Here is a 23,216-nt window from a genome sequence, read left to right as displayed (position 1 = left end):
CCTTGATTACGTAACAATCATGGATGACTCGCTCCCAGGGCAGGCTACACTCTTTCTAGTCTGGCGAATTATCTCATTTAAGTGCCAAGCGTTAGCGTGTGTTATAATGTTTTCCTAGGCTCAAGGAGTAGGCGCAACCTTATAAAGTTCATTGAGCCCTCTGATTTATCTTGAGAGCCAGGGGAAATCAAAAGAAAGAATAGGTAATATTGACCTTCTAGAGTAAGAAAAGAGATTGTATTCATTGAAAGGTAGTCCTCTTTTTTTCTCAGTGGTCGAAAAGAACAAATTGTTTTGGCTGTTGACACGCTAATTTGACAAGGTCGCATCATATGAGCTCCGGTTGATGCTTTGATCGTATATGACTAGATTCCTTTACTTCACTGCAGTCTGCACCTGCCGGTTGTATCCCCGGTGAAGTAGTGTTAGCGGCCTGATTTCTTCTATTTTTCTTTTTTTTTTGAATATTTCATTCGTTCCAAACCTCTCTATTTTTCTATGTCCATTTCTCTTTTTCCCCCTCAGTCTTTCCCCCAATATGACAACCAAATTGAATGGCTGAGCCGGGTTTGTAGAGTTGGGAGTGCTTTACATGCTCATCGAAGCATGCGGCTTTGGTCCATCCAAGCAGAAGCTTGAAAAGCAGAGAGGCGAGCGGCAGTGGCGGCGCGAGGCCCTAGCTCTCCGTACGTGCATGTGAAGCGAATAATACCATTGAGATGAATTAGCGCGGAAAGCTATGCAGTCGTCGGCACGTCGCCCCGAAAGCTTCCGTCTGACGGGCAAATTGCACGCGTTGAGCTCACACGCAGCTAACTACCTCTTTCCAGTATCCAATGAACTAAATATTATGTGTCCTTGCCTGCAGTTAGCTCCGTATATCTCATTTAAATCTTAGCTAAGATATAATTCGTCCTCACGGAAACAGACGAATCGTGCGCCAGAAACGCTTCTGAAACTACCCTCGGATTTCAGCTCCCATTACATTCCTTGTTGCTTGCGTGTTCGCCGGCTCGCACGCCCGACTTGTACTCAGGGTTTTTACGTGTCTGCATATCGGGTTTCACTCAACGTGCTTCTTCATTGGTAGATAGTTTTCGTCCGGATCAAGTCGAACCAGGACCGTGCTCTGCGCCTTCCAAGATGCTGGAGAAACTGATGACCAGCAGCGCCCTGGCGCTTCTCTCTTCCTCCCTCACCTCGGCCCTGCTTCTCTCGTCGACTCTGATGCTCCTGGCCGCTTACATGCTTCGAAACCAGCGACACACGTCGATACAAAACGACGGCAAAGCCGTAGGGGAAATAGGACGGGCGACGGTGCTATCCGGCGGCTTGCGTCGGCTACGAAGACGACTACCACCCGGGCCTCGGGCCTGGCCGCTGCTGGGCAATATACCAACCCTGGTCAAGATGGGGAAGGAGTTCGGGGCAGGGGCGTTAACGGAACTAGCCCAGAGGTACGGGGGCGTGTACATGGTACGCCTAGGATGGCCTGGACAGAGGTTGGTCGTTATTAGTGATGTGGAGATTCTCAGGGAAGCCTTTGTCAAACAGTCACACGTGTTCTCAGATCGAAAGGCGGACGGACTCACAGCTGTTTCATTTCCCGTTGAAGGTAAGAGCAGCAATTATCGACTCTTTACTCTAAAGTACTTCGACCTATGTGTATCATAATTACTATCCCTGTCTGTGGCCCTTCAGTGATATACGACGCGACTTTCATATTATCAGCACAATACTTTCCAACAGAATTCAACTATCTATCAATCGATTAATCCATCTGAATGTACACGTGTATATATACAGATAATAAAGAAACTACACATGCAAGCTGCCTACCGTGACTTATAACAGTGATGCATAATAGTACATACACACACATACGAATATGAATTTCATTTACCTTTTGTCATTTCACGGCTATAGGATAGAATAGAGTTGGTGGCTAGAATTAAACAAACAGTATGCTGTTGTTTACATTCTATATCTTACTTATTGTCCTATATGCTCCCCTGCAGGAGAAGGTATCGAATGTTTTATAAAATCCAGCTATGTCGAACTGCCGGAATGTTTCTTGATTAAGTAACTTTTATCCATACCAAGAGCACTCGAAATTGACCATGACCTATTAATTTCTGAAATTTGAAAGGGAGACAATGAGTTTACAGACATTCGATTCAAAATACGTGCACGTTGTTGGAAAATTTTCTGCCGACACCGTGTCGTGTGTCATCATGTATGGGGAACGAAGCTGCTAACTGCATACACTCACCGTACTGCTTGCCTTGAATGACAGATCGTTTGAAACATGGGCTTATGTCTATCCATGTCGTGGTTCCAATTGTACATATTTCCATACGTCAGAACCTTTTTACCTGAAAGTGAATGCAAGACGCATTAGACACTGAGATAAGAAACACGAATGTGTCGGGAGAAAAAAAAAACAGCAACTCGTGTATTCAAGTGAGAAAGCAAGCGTCATGTCCACCGTAAATTTTGTTTACATCGAGGAGAAATCACAGGCAGATGATCACTTGTGACGTCAAAGGACGTCATAAAGATTATATCTCGTCCAAAGAGAAAAGAAATGAAAAAAGGAAGGAAGAAAGAAAGATGTGCAGGTTAATTAGAGATGAACTGATCGATTTCACTTAGATGTCATTCGTTGTAAGCGTTAACAATGTGGTAAATTTTTCATTCGGAGTATATACCTATACAGCCGCCTTACTTATTATCGTCATCTTTTTGATTTAAGTCTTCCTCTCTGATTAAAACCTTACAATGCAATGACAAATTATGAATCTATATTGGCATGTCTGTGCAATCATCTCCGGTTTTGAGATAATCGTTATATACTGTGGTCACCGTAAACTGCGAGTCTTGTCTGAGGCAACCGGCTCGAGGTTCATGTCATTTAGTTAACTTGAAACGTGAGGACACGGCGACGAATCATACGTTGCCAATTTGGTAAAGGTGGGTATGTTCCAACGAATACTTAAATTTGCGAGCGTTCGGACATGAAAAAAAAAAATGAGAACGAAAGAGAGAGGGACACAGCGACGAAGCATACGTTGCCAATTTGGTAAAGGTGGGTATGTTCTAACGAACACATTTGCGAGCGTTGGGATATGGAAAAAAAAAGTGAGAACGAAAGGGAGATTGGAAGGGGGAGGGAAAGGAGAAAGGATGTTGGTGGGATCGAGAAATCCATGACGTAAACAATCAAATGCCTTGTATTGCTCCTTAGCAGGCCTATAATGCGCAACCATCGAAAGTTAAAGTTATACAAGAGGACGTGTCTCGTATACTTTTACACAAAGCGGTTTTTTTTTTCCTGCCAGTATAATCAGTTTTCCTTCACTACATGGATATAATTTAATGTACTATAATCATACTCTTGGTAATTGCTAGATGTTTAAGAGAAAAAAGAAGAAGATGTGTATGTTTGTGTGGGTGCGTGCATGCACGTGTGTTCTCGCTCATTGAAATTCGTGTCGTCCCGAACGAGAACAAGGGCAAGTTGAGACGGACATGCTGGAGATAATTTACACGACCCGTCTTTTTTTTCTTCAATTCGGACACGAGATTCGTGGGAGGCCTCAGTCTTGCATAATAATATTCTTACGTATATGGTTAAACCTTAAAGATGATTAGATTTGTAGGTGTATGGAGAAAGAGGGCATTTTATTCACCTTCTTCTCTGGGTCACTTAATATCATAAAGCAAATTTTTCGAATTGACAGCAAGGAAATAACTTTCCAGGCTCATCAAAACCCCAGGTTCTGGAATTTACTGTATAGGTTATGAAACTTGACAGTAGAAATCCATTATCTCAGAATGAGAATGAAAACGAACATTTACACACACACACACACACGCACATACACACACGCATATATATATATATATATATATATATATATATATATATATACATATATATTACATACAATACATTATAACGTGATTTTGGTCTTATGTTGCTTCCAGAATCAGGGATTCTCCTGCAAATATCTAACATCTCAAACAAAATTTTGCGTATCTTGCCGCCGAATCTTGACACTATAACTGATGGTCTCATTACATCGTCCCTATAGCTTTCAATGCATATTTATACCGAATCGTAGTTTTTTGGAAATATAAAACACCACATCAAATCCCATGTAAGCCAGTGAGTGGGTGGTAGCAGTTGATTTCGTATGGCAATGGGCTTTAATCCACGTGATAGCCCTGGGACTTTTCTTCTCATTATTATTTTCATGTCGTATTATTTCCGAATGATCACGAATAAAAGTACTATATAAGTACTACGCCAAAGTATTATCCCAACACTGAAACCAGAGAGGTTATTTTGGGCACCATCCCCGTATACAGTTATAATTCTCGTCTGCAGACACATCAAATACCTCGAAGATTCTTCTATTGTATCTACCAATACAGTATTGGTCCTCTTTGTATAATGTTTGCTTTTCTTTTTTGAAGAATGTTTCGTATTGAAAACAGCAGCAGCATCAAGAACGGTAACAGCATTAACGAACATACTTTATTACAAATCACATCATGCCTGAGTGCATTTGCAATGATTACCTCGTGAAAGAAAAGAAAACAAATGACACGGAACAAAAGAATGATTTCTGAATAGTTCTTCCTTTGAAGTGGATTTCAAACGACAAACAAAGAAGTCACAGTCTTAAACAAGCTGAACTGGGCCTGGATTATTATTAGATGCACAAACTTTTAATCATTGTCTTTTAGTTTTAGGCATCGCTCGTTGTTATTATTACGTTTCGCTATATGAGCTACACTGTGTACTCACATCAAGAGTCCTCTAATTAAAATTTGTTCCCCGTTTATCACTTCGTTACGGCAAACATAATCTCCCTTTTCGTCCGAGGATCATGTGACGAAATTGTCACGTTATCCGTTTCATATATCAAGCACATTCTAAGTAATATCAGCGAATGCCTTGCGTCAACAGATATTGTGGGAGATTATTTTTGAAACATTATAAAAGCGCATCATGCTGATCAAAATAGGAGAACAAGTTACCGTTACTTCTCAAAATTCCCGCGTCTCTTCGAGTTATACGGCATCAGTAAATGTTTGAATTGACTGCTAAAATCTCAGCAAAGGTTGTCACGTTTATTGTCATCCGCTAACTATCCCCAACAGAGGGACAAGGCTGTTAAGACTATTGTGCCGCAGTGAGTGTGTGCCTTGCCGTTGGGCACGTCGACCGTCTTTCGGTTGGTGTGTAGAGCGACTGACGCGTAGCGAAGCGTATATCGATGTTTACTATCCACGCTGACAATAGGGGCGGGAAGCGGGGTGGATGGGGAGGCGGACCCGCCACGAGCAAGGTGAGGAGGCATACATACGATGACCATGGAACTATACAGCGGCCAGAAATGATATATTGACTATATATTTCTATTCTATTGGAGTTTTAGGGAGCTATACGCGCTTTTCATCTCACAATCACTGAAAACCATTAACGATCTTGTGATACAAAATTAGCTCATGTATCTTACATCATCACTAATACCACCACAACTACTACGCGTTGTACTGCTGTTACTATTACCTACTATGCACCTGCTAATACTACATCGAACCATGGAGCTACAACACGTGTTCCATCTTCGAACTATGAGTGTGTCTATATCTACCTGAGACCACTCGTGCTTTTATTACTGTTTGTTTTTGCGGTGATGGGAATAAGTATCTGTCTTAATTTCCGAGGAGTGATCTCGTTAACAAACGAACACGCCGAAAACAATAAAATGACAATGATTATTATATCTCTCTAGAACGGGAAACCCATGGATTCCTCCGAAGCGTCTTCAACGAAAGCAGATCTTTATTTTGTGTCTTGTCCATCTCTATAGAACAAGTGAAAATCACTCAGAAAACAACTGATTAAAAATCTCGTGGGCAGAAGTCCAAGCTGTTTAATTCTCTCTTCTTTAGGGATGATACGAATAGACTGTTGTATATTCCATGAAAGCCTTGTCTTTTTTTTTTCCGTGCGTCACTTGTTTGGCTTTTCCGCCTTTTCTGAGCGGAGGCTCGTAGTAAAACCTACTTTGAGAGCAGGTTAAACGGTAGCCAGATATGATTTGTGCAGAGGGGAACGCCAGACCAGCTCTGCTAAATATTTGATTACGTAATGTACGGTTGAGACATAATTGACCTAAAGGTATACAGACATGAGTGCCTCAACTAAAGAAGAATGGCCGTCCGCCCTAAGTATGGGCTTAAAACCTAGTGCTTTTGAAGAAATCGATAGGGGAAAGTATTTAGTAATTGTGTTTGCGTGGGGGAGGATATTAGCGTAAAAGGGGGAGGAAGAGGAAGAGACATAGCTAGAGAGAGCGCGCTATGTATGTTAAGTGTGTGTGTACAGGTGAGTGCTTAGATGTAGTGGTGCTGTGTGTGTGTGTGTGTGTGTGTGTGTGTGTGCGTGTGTGCGATAAAGAGAGAAAAAGATTCGAGGAGAAAAAAAAAACAGAGGGAGAGAGACAGAGAGGGAGAGATCGGTACAGATGTGTATTGTTTTCCGTCTTATTTTTCGAGCGCACCCTGGAGACTTTAAAGGGATGGTGTAGTTTTGGTTGAGACCTGGCTTTAGGTTTTTAACTTTTTTGGTGAGATAATAAGAAACCTCTTATGAAATATGAAATATGAAATATGAAAGATCATTTGATTCCCAGAGGAATTCAACGTTTATTTGATGAAAATTGGTTTTGAAATAGCGATAGTAATAAGAAGTGGGACCCACTTTTATTAGGATCGCGTTGTTTTACTCTGTCGTGGGTATCTCATCCGTTTCAAAACCAATTTTCAACAAATAAACGTTGAATTCCTCTTAAAATGGTATGCTCTATAGCATTTCATTAGTGTGTTTTTTTTTCAGTATATCTTGAAAAAGTTCAAGGCTCAATCTTCATCTCCACCAATACCATACCATCCCTTTAATATCATAACGTGTATACAATTTGGACTGAAGTGTACCTTTAAAGGTTTTCTGTATTTGTTTGTTTGTTGTTGCTGTTGTTGTTTGTCGGAAGAGGCTGATACTGTGGAAAAGTTGTCGTTGGTGTTTATCGGAAGAGGCTGATACTGTGGAAGAGGATCTAAAGGCGATTTTCTGATTTCTAAAGTGAATGCTTCGTCTGTACATATATTGCGGCAGGGAAAGCAGCATCGACTGACGTCCACCATCCGCTTTTAACGGAAGGACCTGTCGCTCTCTCAGCCAGTTGGGGGGGGGGGGGGTTCAGTTTCCTGTGCGTTGTTACACTATACATGTCATCCCCTCCATAAACACAAACAAACAAACAAACAAATAGATAAAGAACGAAACAGGTAGTCAGACAAATAAACAACAACAAACAACAGAACCAGACAAAAATAAAGTATCAATCATCCTGTTACGAAAGCTATGTACCAGTAGATATACTGCATGGCCATGGAACCTTTTTTATGTAGGATAAAGCATGGAGGTAAATCGATCATTTTGTTGGGCCCCGTTTCATAAAGCTTGTTATCAGTGACAAGTTGTCATAGTTGTTATAAGCTACTGAAATCCTTGCATCTGATTGGCTAAGAGCAAATTTGTCACAGAAATGTGGCAGTTGTCACTGATAACAAGTTTTATGAAACGGGACCCAGATATGAACGTTTTGTATCTTATAAGGATAAAACAAAGTAAGGGGATGGAAGTCGACGTTGCATCAATAGTGATGAAGTCATTCATATTATATGTGTGTGTGTGTTTGTTTGTTGTGTTTGTTTGTTTTTTCTTGGATTTCATAGTACACGGTGTCTCAGCATACGTCCTTGTCCATTGCATGTTCGCTCACTTAGCAGTAATTAACAGTGATTGGCTGGCTTTGAATGGTAAGCACGTAGGCAGCATGGATGGCCATGACAGCGCTTTGTATGGTCGTTCCGCGTGAATCAGTGTTCATTTTGTGAAGATCGCGTATTCATGGCTTTACCCCTCCCTTTACCATGTGAATCGGGAGCGAAAATAATTGAGAGTGAGTGAAAGGAACGAGAGAGATATAGCGGTGAGATTGGAAGGGTAGGGGTGGTGGTGGATTGACGCAAACAGTCCTTGATTATCAATCCATTCCAAATTGAGCTTGTTTGAATTCGAGTCAATGAGCGCGTCCAATGAATCCCACTTTTCATTGAACCGACGGAGGTCCGGAGATTAAACTGATAGGAATTGTATAGTGATTGGGATGTGCGCTCAAATTTGGGTGAATGAAAGGCCATGGGTACGACCTCGGAGGACGTAATTGGCCAAAGATGACCAAACAACGAGGACAGTGGACATATTAACCACATCCTCTTCTGGCCAGCATAAAGGGAAAGAACAGGACGAAATATGGCTGCTGTCACAACACAACTATGAGATACAGCTCAGCTCGAGGCTCCAACCTGCATATAAACTGCCTTACCAAGCTAAAACAGACTCTAGAATCAGAAGGAATCATGATTTACTCCCACCCTTCAAGTAATATCGGTCAAAAGGGAGTTCAGGAGAGGGAAAGGGAAAAGGGGAAAGCACAGGCAGAGCGCCATTCAAAATCAATTCAGTTCAGTTCAATTCAATTCGTTTCATTTCATTTCAATTCAGTTCAATTCAATTCAACTGAGCTCAATTCAATTTAACTCAGTTCAATTTCGTTTAATCCAGTTGAATTCCATGTTCAGTTCAATTCGATTCAATTCATTTCAATCTAATTAAATTGTTCTCTGTTTATTCTCAGTGCAAAACAAAATGTTATATAATTACAATTGAATAATTCATCTGATATTCTATAATGCATTTGACAGTTCAGTTCAATTCAATTTAAATCGTTTCATTTCACTCCAGTTCAATTGAATTCATTCCAATTCAACTCGATTCAATTTTTTTTTCAATTTACTTCAATTCACTTCAATTCAGTTCAATTCAGCTCAACTCAGTTGATTTTAGTTTGATTTACCGCAATTCAGTTCAGTTCCGTTCCGTTCAATTCAATTCCGTTCAGCTCAGTTCAATAATATTTAATTCAATCCAGTTTATTCTTTATTCCAAGGAAACAAAACGTTATCTGTAATACATTATGCATTTGACATATTATACTTTGCAAGCAATCCATAAGAAGTACAATGCATACATGTATTTTGAAAGTGAATATAGCGATGGAGAAGAGCGATCTACTAAAGAAGGGACCTTGTAAGACATGGATCAATCGAAAAAAAATAATATGTCGATAACAATCCAAAATTTATGAATGCATAGTAAGAGCATCTAATGCCTGATATAATGATTATGATGCAGTTAATCATAGCATAGAAGGTATTTGTATTATAATACAGGGCAAGTACAAACTCAAAATGAAATATCAATTATATGTTACGGCACAGACACTATTCATTATAAGAAGTGTATATACCATTAAAATTTTGAGACAAAAATGATACAAACATAGCGCACAATTGCACACCCAAAAATAAAATAAAAAAGGGAAAACAGCACAAATAGACAGAAGTCATTGGCTATATAATAATTCCTTCAAGTGCGTTCTCGCTGTCATTTTGAGATTCAACGGGTTAAACTGCAAGAGTTAAGAAAGATATTGAGTATCCTTTTTAACTGTTGGTGTTCCAAATTCACTCTTGTTCAGCCAAATAAACGTATGACGAATAAAAAATGCATGATTTTTGGATATATTAAACTTTTTTTTATCATTCAGAAGAGAGCTGCGTATACTGATGTGAGTGGGTGGACTGACATGCACGTTGGTGGCTAGTATACAGTGAGCTCGCGCGTGTGTGTCTGCGTGTGTTTTGTCTGAGTGTGTGCAAAGGTCTATGCTTGTGGGAATTATTGGTTTAACAAGCTCATATCTCATACCCTATACCAAAAGTTCAAAGTATTTTTCTATCGGCTATGCTGCTCAACGGATTTCCGTCTCCCAAGATAATGGATATTTTCGGCGCGATAATTCAGACAATCATGGGCAGAGTGTCTCGTATATTTACTCAAAGGGGGCTCAGAAAATTTCGCTTTCAACAATTTGACTAGCATTCTCTTCTCTTATGTTTTGTCGATCGTACATCAAAGATAAAACCTAGATAACCTGATCCTTACATGATATGCCGAAAATGTAACTCAAAAGGATGCATCTAGAAATACGACAGTCTGTCGATTTGTAAACACTCTATTTGGGTAAATACAGGTGTTGGATCTACAGATACGTCGTTTTGCCAATTCAAAAGAAAGAACATTGCTAGAAAGGCAGAGAATGGACCCCCGAAATATCACAAAAACAACAAAATCTCAATTAATCATGACAATATAAGCTAAATGACATTTCGGTCTTATATACCATAGTACAAATACTGATTTCCCCCTACAATAACGCCATTTTACTACGTTTAATTACGTAGTGGAGTCTCTGTATTAAAGCTATCCCATTGGTTTGTGCACTAAATGAAATACCAAATATGTTTTTCGTATAATCATGATGTACGAACTGCACAAACCATTACAACTATCATTTTATGCGAAGGATATACCATTTTCTATCTCAACTATCATTTAAGTTGTAATTGATGTAGATTTGTGGGCAGCACGCACAGTATGACACGTGTGAAGCTGTGATGTTATCACTTCAAACCCTCATAATGTGCAATTTTATGTGTGGTTGCAAATAATGTAACCATGCACTTCATTAAAACATTTACTATGAAATTTCTAGAAATTTTGTAATTTTCTTACAGTAAGTCTGTGGAAACTCAGACAAGCTGGTGAGGGGGTGTTGCATAAGAAAGCCACGACTAATCGGGTCTAGCTGTGGGTCTTAGAAATGGATGAAGCATTGTTATTTTTTTTTTTGTAGCTAGCAAAATTGATGCCGAAATCATTTCCACACGTTTCTGATACGAAATAGCATCTTTTATTGATGTATAATCATTTTAAAAAGTGGTAAATGTTCACATCGCTTGGCTTGAGATGTAAAATATACACTGTCTTCAGTTTACGGAGAAAGTGATAAAATAATTTGTAATTGTAATGTGATGTTTGCTTTACTGTTTTTTTTTTTTATTTGGAACTATGATATTACCCTGTGTTAGTGACTGACTTTGTTAGAAGTTGGTATCCTTGCTATCTATTGACACTCACAACAGTGTCAAGCTGGACATATTATTGTAGGCCTCTATTTGACATCATCATCTCATTTCAGTCATGATTGATTAATACATTTAGAGGACATCCGATACAATGGAGAAGATTAAGGAGAGAATCTACAATTTAAATGAGCCTGACGTCGAGGCAAGATCATTTACAGTCAAGATAGTAAACTGATCAACACCAAGAAGCGATGTGCATTATAGTGTAGAAAAAACAACAGAGCATACTAGATTATTCATGAACGTACAATGTATTATATTTAGTTTTCAGTCGTTCCTGTTTATTCAAATCAAAGTAGAGCGTCTATATGAAGGGATTCTACATCTGAGGAATGTTATATTTTTCGAATTACAACGGACATTTCCACTAGACGATGAAAACACTAAAATGTTTATGCTGCAATGTAATTCATGACTTTTCTTTTCGTTCACTAATAGCCATGGATAATTCTACAGATAGACAGAAATAAACACCACGGATTTGCGCTGTCCACTACCAACCATTTACCATATCAGACAAACATTCATATACTGCGCTTGAATAAAGCACTGTTAAAACGTTTAGCAATCTTGTGACTGGTGTGTTTGGTCAGGAATATTCTGCCTCGTTTCTATAGATACAACTTAAAGTTGACGTCAAAGGACAGAAAACTGTGTTTCTATGACGACAAAATACTAAGAGCGAAAAGCCTGCAAAACATCTAGAATACCTAATGCGTCATCGGAATAATATACATTTGATTTATATGATGTGATTGGCAGCTAAAGGACGCAATTTCTTTAGGACTACATGTACGGCATCATTTCCATAACGATAACAAATTTATCTTCTTGTAGACCCTCCCTCCTACTTTGGGTTAATCCGTAAAGCACTGATCCGAGGCAGGTCGTGTGCGCCACCGAAAAAAAAGAAGAAATGGCACCTCGCTTACAACAGCTTTTGCCGTCGCTGGAGGCGACAATCATGTACAGATGCAGTCAAAGCATCACATACAGTGTGACACAAGGATCCTGGTACTTTGGACGAACCAAGCACCAGATTTGGTCGGCTCTGCTTTTCATTTCCAAGTATATTACGAGCTTTCCGCTCCCTCACTTTTCCTGCAGCCCTTCATTCTTTTGGTAATGTGTGTTTTAAAAAACAGGCAGTGTTACATTAGATCTGTGTTGCCTATCATTTTAAATCACCATTAAAAAGCAGCTGTACCTTCTTTTTTTTTTTTAAACGGCCTGCGGAAATGTCAGTTCAGGTGTCTCACCATCTTTTTGCCCTCGCCCCACCCACCCCTCTCCCCCTTCCCTTAGCTCTATCATTTTCTCTCCAAACGAGCCATCTCTTTGCACAATGGTGCATAATACAAACTGACGGCAGGTATACAGGTTGATAGCCCTCCATTTTTTTTTTCTCTCTCAAGAAAGCACCGTCTGTAAATACATTACCGAGCTGAAAACTAGCTATCGATGTTCGGAAAAGTAACCCTATTATGCGTGAATTTATGAACTCGGGACGACCGATGTCAAGCCTCGAAAATTAAAGAAGCAGGGTAAGGGGTCATTTAGGGATTGGATTAAAGAGCGGCGGAATGGGGATGGCATGATGCGACTATAGTCCGGAACAGAGATGGAGCATTACGGGGTAAGAGAAGAGGAGAGAGGGAGTGGGCAAATGATGGGGTGGGGGTGGAGGGGCGGGGTGGAAGAGAAAGGGAGAGCAACTAGAGAGGGGGGAGAAATCGCGTATCGAAAACGTGGAATATCAACAGAATTTGTCACAGCTTACATTATTCAGGGCGCTGTATGCTTGTTATTTTTGTTTTTTTATAGAAATAAAATGCTGTCTACACTACACGTTTGTCTTGAAATCATTATTATACACAATACGTCTCATACAACAAGTAGAATGGAGAAAAAACATACATAAGATCGAACTCAACATTGCCACTTAGAATGTCGACATCTGCTATAATTTACTCAAAGTGGCTTCGCGAAAAAAAAACAATAAACAAGTCCAACATTAATTTGAAAACAAAACTTCCGCAAGGTTTTGGTGTCAATTGAACACAAACTGAAAGTCTCTTTGATCGCCTCGCGTTTGACATGGACAATTTCTCTTTGCCTCCAGATAATCAAAATAAACCTCAAACGTTAGTGATCATGCAAAAAAAAAAAAGAAATCCCCCCGCGCGCGTACACACACACACACACGCACACACACACAAATGCGGTATGAACATTGTGGATTTAGACAGTAATTGTTGGTCTCCATCAATATAACATCAGAACATAAGAATGTGAGAGGATTTCTGCGACATCAAGTTATCTCATTCTCAAATGGTTCGAATGAATTAAGGAAAAAGATAATTGTATTCTTCTTTTTTTTTCTCCCATCACGGATTTTTTCCTCTCCTCCCCCCTTTTTTTTTTATTCACGAGAAGTCTGGTCTTGACCGCAAATGATTTCCAATCCATTGGATGCTTGCGTGTTCTTGGCCATGCTCGTATTGTAAGCTGACGTGATGAAGGATCGACCGTGGTGCATTCTCGGTCTTTGTGACAGAAAAAGAACCAAATATTCCGCGTGTCTGATTCGATATTTCATTTCATCTCAAAACAGCGTTTGTGGCAACCAACACACTTAAACCTACTATGTCAAAAATATATGCGGAGATTATGCGTACAGAATGAGTGCATGGTGAGTGGGATGGTTGATGGGAGATTATATCACGTGGTCTTTAACTCAATGCTGATTGGTTGGTTACATCTGCACATTAAAGAAACTATGCAACGCAAACGCATGTTGACTTGTGTATATAGATTCATGATACCCTCACCACCACTTACGTGGCCGAATGAATATCTGAAATTACGTGCTATATATTGTACAATAATTTTTCAACTATTTTCTTTAGATTCTTGGATATGCGTCCACAAAGATCCCCTCCAAACCAAGATTCTGTCATCGACATCATCTGTCCATCATTGCTAAAGTATACTAACATGATTAACAAAAGACATTGAGGTATGCTCGGTCTAGGGAATTTGCATTCCAATGTCTTTTGTTTATCATATTAGTAATGTAGTATCTAATGGTTGTCAGATAATGTCACAGGCCGAATCTTTGTTTGGACGTGTTTGTGTTTGTGTTTGTGTTTGTTTTTCTTGTGAGCGTATCCAAGTAGTCTGAAGAAAGATAGGAAAATTATTTCAAAATACACGACACATATTTATATTCTTTTGGCCACGTAAGTCATGACCGGGGTTTGTAAAGCATTACAAGTCAGCATGCATTTGCATTGCACTGTCCCTTTAATTGGTGTCCTTAGTAACTGATATGTGTAACTGGTAGCTAAAAAAAAACAAAAACAAAACAAACTAATATACACCCCAGCATTTTCAAGTCGGCCGCATGTCGCTTGTACTGAATATAATTATAAATATTATACATATATATACACTGTTGGTGATGCTAGATTACTCGTTTGCATTTGACACTATTGACCACAACATCATGCTCCGTCGTCTGTCATCGACTTACGGAATTGTTGGTACGGCGTTTGATTGGTTTCAGTCTTATTTTAGCAACCGAACACAAAGTGCGTCAATCAATGGTACTGCATCTGCCCCTTATGTTCTCAGACAAGGGGTTCCCCGGGGTTCTGTCTTAGGACCACTGTGTTTCATCATGTACACAGCTCCCTAATTAGAGGATGTAATTGACAAGTGTGGCATAAGTAAATGCTGATGATACTCAGATTTATCTTTCATTGCCAAAAAGCACTAATTCTGATGTAGCAGTTGGTCAGATTGAATCATGCTTGGGTAAAATTCAAGATTGGTCTCTGCAAAATGGTCTGAAATTAAATCTTGAGAAAACTGAAGTTGTGCATGTAAGATCTCGTAACAAGTCCTCAACAACTTGGTCCGTCAATGTTTGCGATATTCCTGTGCTGCCAATTTCTAAGGCACGTGACCTTGGTGTCATTATCCAAGATGAACTTAGTATGAAAACTCACATCAATAACATATGCATATCTGCAGCCATAGGTTTACACAGGATTGGAAAATTAAGACATGTTCTCGATAAAGCAAGTACAGAAAAACTGGTTCATGCGTTTATTTTTAGTCATTTGGATAATGATAATGGTTTGCTCATTGGAGTTCAAGACTCTCAGCTGAAAGGACTCCAACGGATACAAAATTCAGCCGCAAGGCTTGTAACACGCAAAAGGAAATTTGATCATGATTATAACTCCCATTTTTCGTAGTCTTCATTGGTTGCCCATGAGAGCTCGTATTAGGTTTAAGATTTTGACCCTTATATTCAAATGTTTTCATGGAAATGCCCCTGCATATCTCAGTGAACTCATCAAGCCATATCATCCTGGTCGTAATCTGCGCTCAAAAAAAAAAAAAAATCTCCTCTCTGAAATAAGTGTCAAATCTAAGACATTTGGTGATAGGGCTTTTGGAAAAATGGCACCCTCATTATGGAATAATCTCCCTCTCAGTATTAGATGCATTACAGATTTCGATAAATTCAAATCTGTGTTAAAAACTCACCTTTTTGATAATTGTTGATTACATGTTTGAATAGAGAAATATGTGATAGATTTTGTTTTCATTAATTTTGTACACGCATAGAGACTATCTTATGGTATTCTGCATTCTAAGAACCGAATTTATGTACACACATTATATATTTTTTTCATATTTGCTGAAAATAAATGTCACTAAACCTGAAACTAATAAGGCACGGTCTGTTGATAGGCCACTCCATTATATTGTCATAGCCCTTGTCTTTTGGGTAAACCATGAGGTAATGAATTGGAATTAAGGTTTGTTTATATTTATCAAATCTATTTTGCTTTTAGTTTTCATACTCTCCCTTCCTTGATTCGATTTTGATGATGAAGAATAAAAAAAAAAGTTTGTATGAACTCTATGAAAAAAAAAAATGAGAGACGGCGAGAAACTATTGATATTAATATACTTGTCACATTAATTTCATTCTTGCAGAAGTTTGATACAGGAAGATACATGTCACTATTGAGCTCTCTCATTCATTGCAAGCAACTTGAGACGTCACGTTCGATAACAGACATAATATTCACACTAAATGTTATGATATCTGGAATCCTCGCATCAGCTAACCTGCAGATTGTTTGGTAATATTAATACAACTGTATTTATAGTCGGAATGTGGTAGAAAGAAAACAAGGACTCACCTAGTCCACTATACTCCTATAATGGAGAGACATTCGACATTGATTTGGGTTCTAGACTTATTGAACGCGGTTCTACTTCAAGCACTTCTCAACTAGTGACTCGCATTCAATTTCATTAGAAAGCCAATCAGTAGAATAAACAGTCGTACTCATGTCAGACTCATTAGGTAAATTGTGGGTAATTTTGTCCTACAGTTTGGGGGGGGGGGGTGTTCAGTCACTCTTTCCTGTGAAATATTCCGCCATTAGCTTTTGGAAGAGGCACAGGTTTTAATTTTGTTCAAATGCGCATGTTTTCTGCAGAGAAAAAAAGAAGAAGAAGCAGAACAGTAATGTGTACAATTTGGCAAGAAAAGTTGACGCCACAAAAGGGATTGCAAGTAGACATTTAGGGCGCATATCCTCTTCTTTACTTCCACCATTCTCTCCTTGTTTGACCTATTAATATTCAGAACCAAATGCAAGGGTATGACTCGTTTAAAGTGTTATTGCAAGTGCATGTCCGTAAAACTATAATGGTATACGATGATGCATCACAAAGAATGGGAGTTTTTCACCAGATGAGTACAAATTGTCGTAACTTAAATCAATGTTAGAAATCATTTCAAATGGCAAGTTTCGTTGTCCGCCCCTCCCTTTCTCCCTCTTGCAGACAACCAACGTGTTTATCTTTGCTCGGTTTGCTGTGTCTTCAGTACACGCCCTACAAAAGACAGACATACTCAGGGTCTGTCGACCCCGTGTTCTCTTGGTTGCTAAGTCCTACAGCAGGCTGGCCACTCGCCTCCCTTATTCAACAACCCAGACACACAACGTTCATTAAATAAAGTGATTTCATTCCCAATCTATTAAGCCAAACACCCACCCCACTGATCTACTATAAAAGCAGGCGACTCTGGCGTAACGGGTTGCCGAATTTTGGCCTCAGGGGACTTTAACGCGAGCAGGTGCGCGCAGGCCCTAGGAGAGTAAATATATCCAGTCTAATTATATTTCTATTCCAAATCATTTCGCGTAAATTTGTCCAAACATTTAGGCTGGATGCGCTCGCGGCAGACAAAGCACGCTGGTTACAGAGATCAAAAGGCCGGTAGAGCAAGTCATCAGAACTGGCTGTGCGTGATACACACACATTTCCATAGCTGAATGACGCCCGGCGAGGGTAGCTTTCTAATGTTGACTCTACACATATCAATAATTTCTCTTTTTCCCTGCCGAACCTGTAGCCACTGTAGTCGTGGGAGACGAAATGACGTCACATATAATATCATCCTAAATGTGTGGTCTCCCGAAGCCAGGATGTCAGTATACACACAATATGACCTGGAGATCTGAAATGTCCATACATTATAACATTATGTACAGAATCTACGGCTTGAAAGATGTGTTGTTGTTGTTGTTGTTTTTTTCATTGAGTTCCAAGTGAATGTCTTGCCAGTGCAAACGTTTATTACTCACTCATGCGCCTCCCCCCGGAATGCATAAACACACACAAACACACACAGGTATAGGTCCTACATCTATCCACACTTACACACAAGTAAATACCATCGTCATCATGACAAAATATGAACAGATAACCTGTACGTGGAATAATATAGGCGTCAGTTAATAAGTTAATAATGCAAAGTGTCCTCATATATCAACCCATATACTAAGTACTGACGTCCCAACAGAAGCCGCCGACAAACCAATCGCCAGTTAGTTGCATCGACGACAAAGCACATCATGTATAGACAGACCACCCTGGCCCTCTAGGAGCATGCAAGCCTCTTGCTAGCAGAATACATGTATATTGTTTTGGATGAAATGCCATAAAAATGCATAACTCACGGACAACAAAGTGCGAAGGATATTGGTCTTACGGCATCATTTAAACAATAATACAAAACGATCTAAGATGAGTGTGAGATTACGGCAGAAATTACAAGTTATCAAGCAGAATGTCGTTCACGTACGAGGATGGACAAGTGGTTTACTTGTGAAAAGAATTATACCCACGAATGAAGCTTTCCTCTATACTTTGACGACTGTTGTGAAATATAGATAGTACTGCATGCAGGCGACTGGCGGATGAGCCTGTTACCATTTTTTTTTCTTCTCTTTTGTTGGAGAAAGCGAGGGAGAGAGAGAGAGAGAGAGAGGAGGGGGGGGGGTGGGGAGGGAGAGAGGGGGAGTAGACACAAAAGCAGTAATTATCTGTTCATCAATGCTCTCCTTAACTGCAAATTCGTGCCAGACAGCATATCAGACTAATCGAGGACCAGCAGCTGTAGACGGTGCTTTTTTTAAAAACTTACCATTTACTAGTAACAAACATACATATTAGGAATATAATGTGCAAGATGAGGCGTATAGTTGAATAACATAAAAAGAAGGCGTCTTGCAGTGTTTCGTTGGTATAATGTCAAGGTCGGCTGATAATGATTCCTCATCGTCATTTCGCCCAGACGGATGACCTTGGACATTTATGGCGTAGAGAGAGAGAGAGAGAGAGAGATAGATAGATGGATAGATCGAGGGAGAGAGGGCTGGTGTATGAGGGTGAGCACTGGTGAGAGAATTTTGTGCTGGTTGCTGCATAATGAGACGTTAATAACACAGCCTTTGTATATTTTCTTCGACGAGGCAAAGATTATCATTGATACACGCAACCTTCCGCTATTGATTACGTTAATGAAATGTATAATGCAATTCTGCGTAATTGAATAGAATCCTCGCCATAAGTAGGAGACACTTTAAAGGCTATAGGACCTGCAGTCAACCCGTTTTTATACAACTGACAATTTTCAGAGTATTATTCGAGCTTTCGGAAACAGGTATAGCCATCGCGCGAAAGATTTCACATTTTTTTTTGGGTAATATATTCAAATGCCACGGAAAGGATGTATTACATCAATCTTGAAATTTGTTGTTTGTAAACCTTGTTTATTTGTTGTTTTTATAATCTCACAAAGGAATATTCATTGCGCAGTATTTTCACAATGGCCTTACAGAATAGAGAGCTTTCAACGTGACGAAAGCAGTTGTCTTATTTTCGGTTAAACTGTGTATAATCTGTGGCAATTATATCATGACTTGATAAATATAAAAAAAAAACCAAGAATATTTGATGAGGATTACAGTGTTTTTACAGCATACATAGTAATTCCATACAGAAATCCGATTTGTGTGAACCCACAATGTTGAATCCGTGCACACACGCGGTATGCATTTGGATACACCACGTGTGTGCAGGAGATTCACTGTTTAACACAGGGTATGTGATCTACACATTCGGCATGCTTTTTCAAATGGATGAAAACCAAAAATAGTTTCCATCAGTTCTCATTAGCTTTAAATATAATGTCATACGATATAGACTTGTATCCGATGTTTAGGAATCATCAATGGACTCCAACTGGAAACTGCCATCGAATCATGTTCTTTTCTCTCTTCTCTCGTATACTCCACGGAAATAATATAGCAGACAACCTTGAAATATCAATTTAAGATAATATGACACCTATGGCGGTGAAAGCGAAAGTAAGAAATATTACCTGCGCTTCAAGGAGGCACGGAACTAAAGAGAAGTTTGAATCTCACATCCTGTTTCGAACACTTGGCTCTCACACAACCTACTGCACTCTTTTCACTGTAAACAATATAGCCTGCCGGAGAAGCATTACTTTCCCTACTTTGTTATCAATCATTTCATGGGCAACGCTGCTATTTTGCGAGACAATGAAATCAGCCAAACACCTGCCAAGAGACTAGTTCCGATAATGAATACGACACTCCGATGGGAAGGGAATCGATCATCACTGCCGGATTTTACGAGGCTTATGCTACGACTCTACGAGAGGATTCACAACATGACGACAGACTGTTCAGCAGTATTATCTTTCAATATCGATAGAATATTGCATGCATAGGCTTGTTTCCAGTCATTTATCTTCTAACGTGTAATTGGTGGGTTTTTTTTCCTTTCTTAATAACATTACAATCTATCACACAACGGTCATTTTCGTTGTAACTGAAATTATGATTTTATGGACAATACAAACCTGAAATTAATAAATGCATGTGTTTATTTTAGTTGAGCACTTTCAAATGTTGTTGATCATATTATTGATATGCCCCTGATACACTCTGGATTCCAGTTAAAAGGATTGAATTCTTCTTAAAAAACAACAACAAAAACAGTGCGATTAAGGAAATAAAAGGGCAGAGAATTTGCACGCATTACATTCCACAGCATGTTCAAAGTGACTGGAATTTTAGGTAAAAAGAATCAAAACTGGGTGGAAAATCCTCATGACGATAAGGACGTTTGCTGATTAACGGAAATTCCATGTTTTGTCGAGAAATATTTATATTTGCTATGGTGACATGTACAAAATGAAATGAAGTTCTAACACTTCCCTTCACCTTTGTATGCCAGTGTCCCTATATGACTTGAAAACAAACCTTGTGTGGCTTTCCATTTAAAATTGAATGGAAGAAAATAAATCATACCTTCACATTAAAGTCATTGTACCCTTCAAGTCAATATATTTCAGTGTAAAGTTGTACCAGAATTACATGATAAATTTGAAGTGGGAGGGATTAGATTTGATATATTGACCATAAATTCAGTAGTTTAAGTTTGTGAGATTAAACATTTGCAAGCTAACGGAAGGTGACAGCGTAGCATGATCTAGACTACTTCACTAATTGTGACCTATATTAGTATTCACGTTGCCATGCCAACACGTCCAGTATGTTCTGGTCGTATGCTTGATATCTGACATGTTCTTCTCATTGATGATTCTCTTGAGTTTTGTTTATTTAAATGTTTAGGGCCTGACGTTTTAGATCTCTGCACACGAATGCTTTATCTAAGTCGACTCGAACATTTGCGCCTAACTTTCAAAATATGGATTGTTTCCACGTTTCCTGCGGGGAAGAATTCGTGTCCACTGTCAGTGAAATAATACATTGCCTCATGTAGACATTGCGTCTCTACTAGCAAAATTGACTAGACTCCTTTAATGAGCCTCAGTGGTCCAATCAAAAGAAGAATGTTACCTATTTACCCCTAAGCCTAAAAATATACATGAAACGATACATGACCGCAGCCAGTACGCATTACCTGGCTTAATTCGCTTACCTTAAGCGGCATCCATAAACTTTCTTACTTGTCTATAATGTGGGCAAATGTTTCTACGTACGAAGGTGGGCCGTTTTTCCATCGAACTTGCTTCAGACTGGATTCGTTAAGGGGGGGGGGGGGGGGGTAAATCCGCCCTGGTTTCCAATCAATCTGCATATTATTTCCATCTACCCTTTACTTTCAGCTTTTAGAATGCTCTCTTTTGAAGTCGTTCTCATGAGAAAGGCCGGTCGGGTGGTCGTACCGACTTGTCCTTTGGCATTTCTGCTGTGTTTTAGCTTCGCAGATTGAGTTCGCTCTAGTAGAAGTCGCCCGAAATCAGGCGTAATGTGTCTCCGTCCATATCTACCGAAGCTTGGCCTCTCTTTGCCTGCGTTCAAGGCGGTCCCGTATTGTTTCAACGAGTCAACCATCACCCAATTACGGAATCACAGACAACAAAAACTCGATAATTTTACAGACTCATCCAGTAGAAGTTGATAGCTTCCCTTATCGAGAACAGGCCTACTGATATACATTTTTGCTTCTTTTCTCCCTGCAATAATGTCACAGAAAAACAAAACCCGATTGTGTTGTCTTGAAAGAGACTACCGTGCCGTCTTGAGGTCATTCTTGAATGATTACCGATGCCTCTGTCCTCGAACTCTCTCGATTGAAAATAATTCGATGACGGAACAGGGAGAGAAGGCCTTCCCTTCGCCTGTCTTCTCTCCAATCCAATGTCCTCTATAGCTCCCGAGGCTACAGTGTTTGTGCTCTCCCGTGTCTTAGTAGTGCTACATTCACGTCTAATCAAGACGTGACATTCGTCAGCTGCCTTATCAGACTCACCTCGGGAGCACTTAATTGGTGGAGAAAAACTTTCTCTTCTTTCTCAACAACTTAATTACACAAAAATGAAATATCTATCTTTTTTTTTTTCAACTGATCAGACTCTAATCAGCACATTATTATAATCTTCACCAACATTATGATGTGTTCAGTTCTGGTTTCTATTTGAAATCATTTGCCGTTTCTGTAGTGTTTTATGAACTGATCCTGCAGACTTTAATCCACACTTATATCTTCACCAACATTATGATTTTTCTCAGTTCTGGTGTCCATTTTGAGAATGTTTACCATTCCGTAGTGTTTTCATTTGTTTGTTTGTTTGTTTGTTTGTATGTTTTGTTTTGCTTGTATGCTTGTTTGTTTGTTTTTGACCGCTGAAAATCTGCTCAGAACGCAACGAAGACGGTTTATCACGTTCTCGTTGAATGTGAGCTAGATTTAATCTAGTTACTGAAGCCAACGATGATCTGGGGTATAAACGTTGATTAGAAGAAGTCTGAGCGTTGAAAAGTGAGATGAAGGTTGCCGCGACGTTACACAGTTTGAACTCTTTCCTCTTTTGATGTCACTTCGACTATCTGCTACAAAGGTATAGTGAAGTATAAAAAGGATAATATTCGGGTGCAGATCTCTTCGTTTTTCTGAGATATCCTATCATTTCAGATACACCAGAAGGAAAATTGAATAATTTAACTGTTTCTTTTTTTTTGTCTATGTAAGCCTAAAGAAATAAGGTAACATACCATGACTCGAGTGCCGTTACACTTCACTCATGTCAGCGTATAAAAGGAAAGTTTTAAGATGAATAAAACATCAGGATCAGGCAGCAT

General features: G+C 39.3%; 1 protein-coding gene across 1 annotated transcript in view; it reads left to right on the top strand.

Annotated features, from left to right (window-relative positions):
- Positions 1-1,122: 1,122 nt before the first annotated feature.
- LOC139744668 (cytochrome P450 2U1-like) overlaps positions 1,123-23,216 on the top strand; it is a 40,709-nt gene continuing 18,615 nt past the window's right edge. The window contains exon 1 of the mRNA XM_071655126.1: positions 1,123-1,615. Coding sequence (XP_071511227.1) covers positions 1,144-1,615 — 472 coding nt within the window. The 5' untranslated portion in view covers positions 1,123-1,143. The remainder of the gene's footprint in view (positions 1,616-23,216) is intronic.

The sequence above is a fragment of the Diadema antillarum genome, unplaced genomic scaffold, assembly GCF_040938485.1.
Source record: "Diadema antillarum isolate AM-2024a unplaced genomic scaffold, OU_Dant_1.0 scf00000004, whole genome shotgun sequence".
Taxonomy (NCBI): Eukaryota; Metazoa; Echinodermata; class Echinoidea; order Diadematoida; family Diadematidae; genus Diadema; species Diadema antillarum.
Note: the sequence above shows the minus strand (reverse complement) of the source record. Positions and strands in the feature narration are given on the sequence as shown.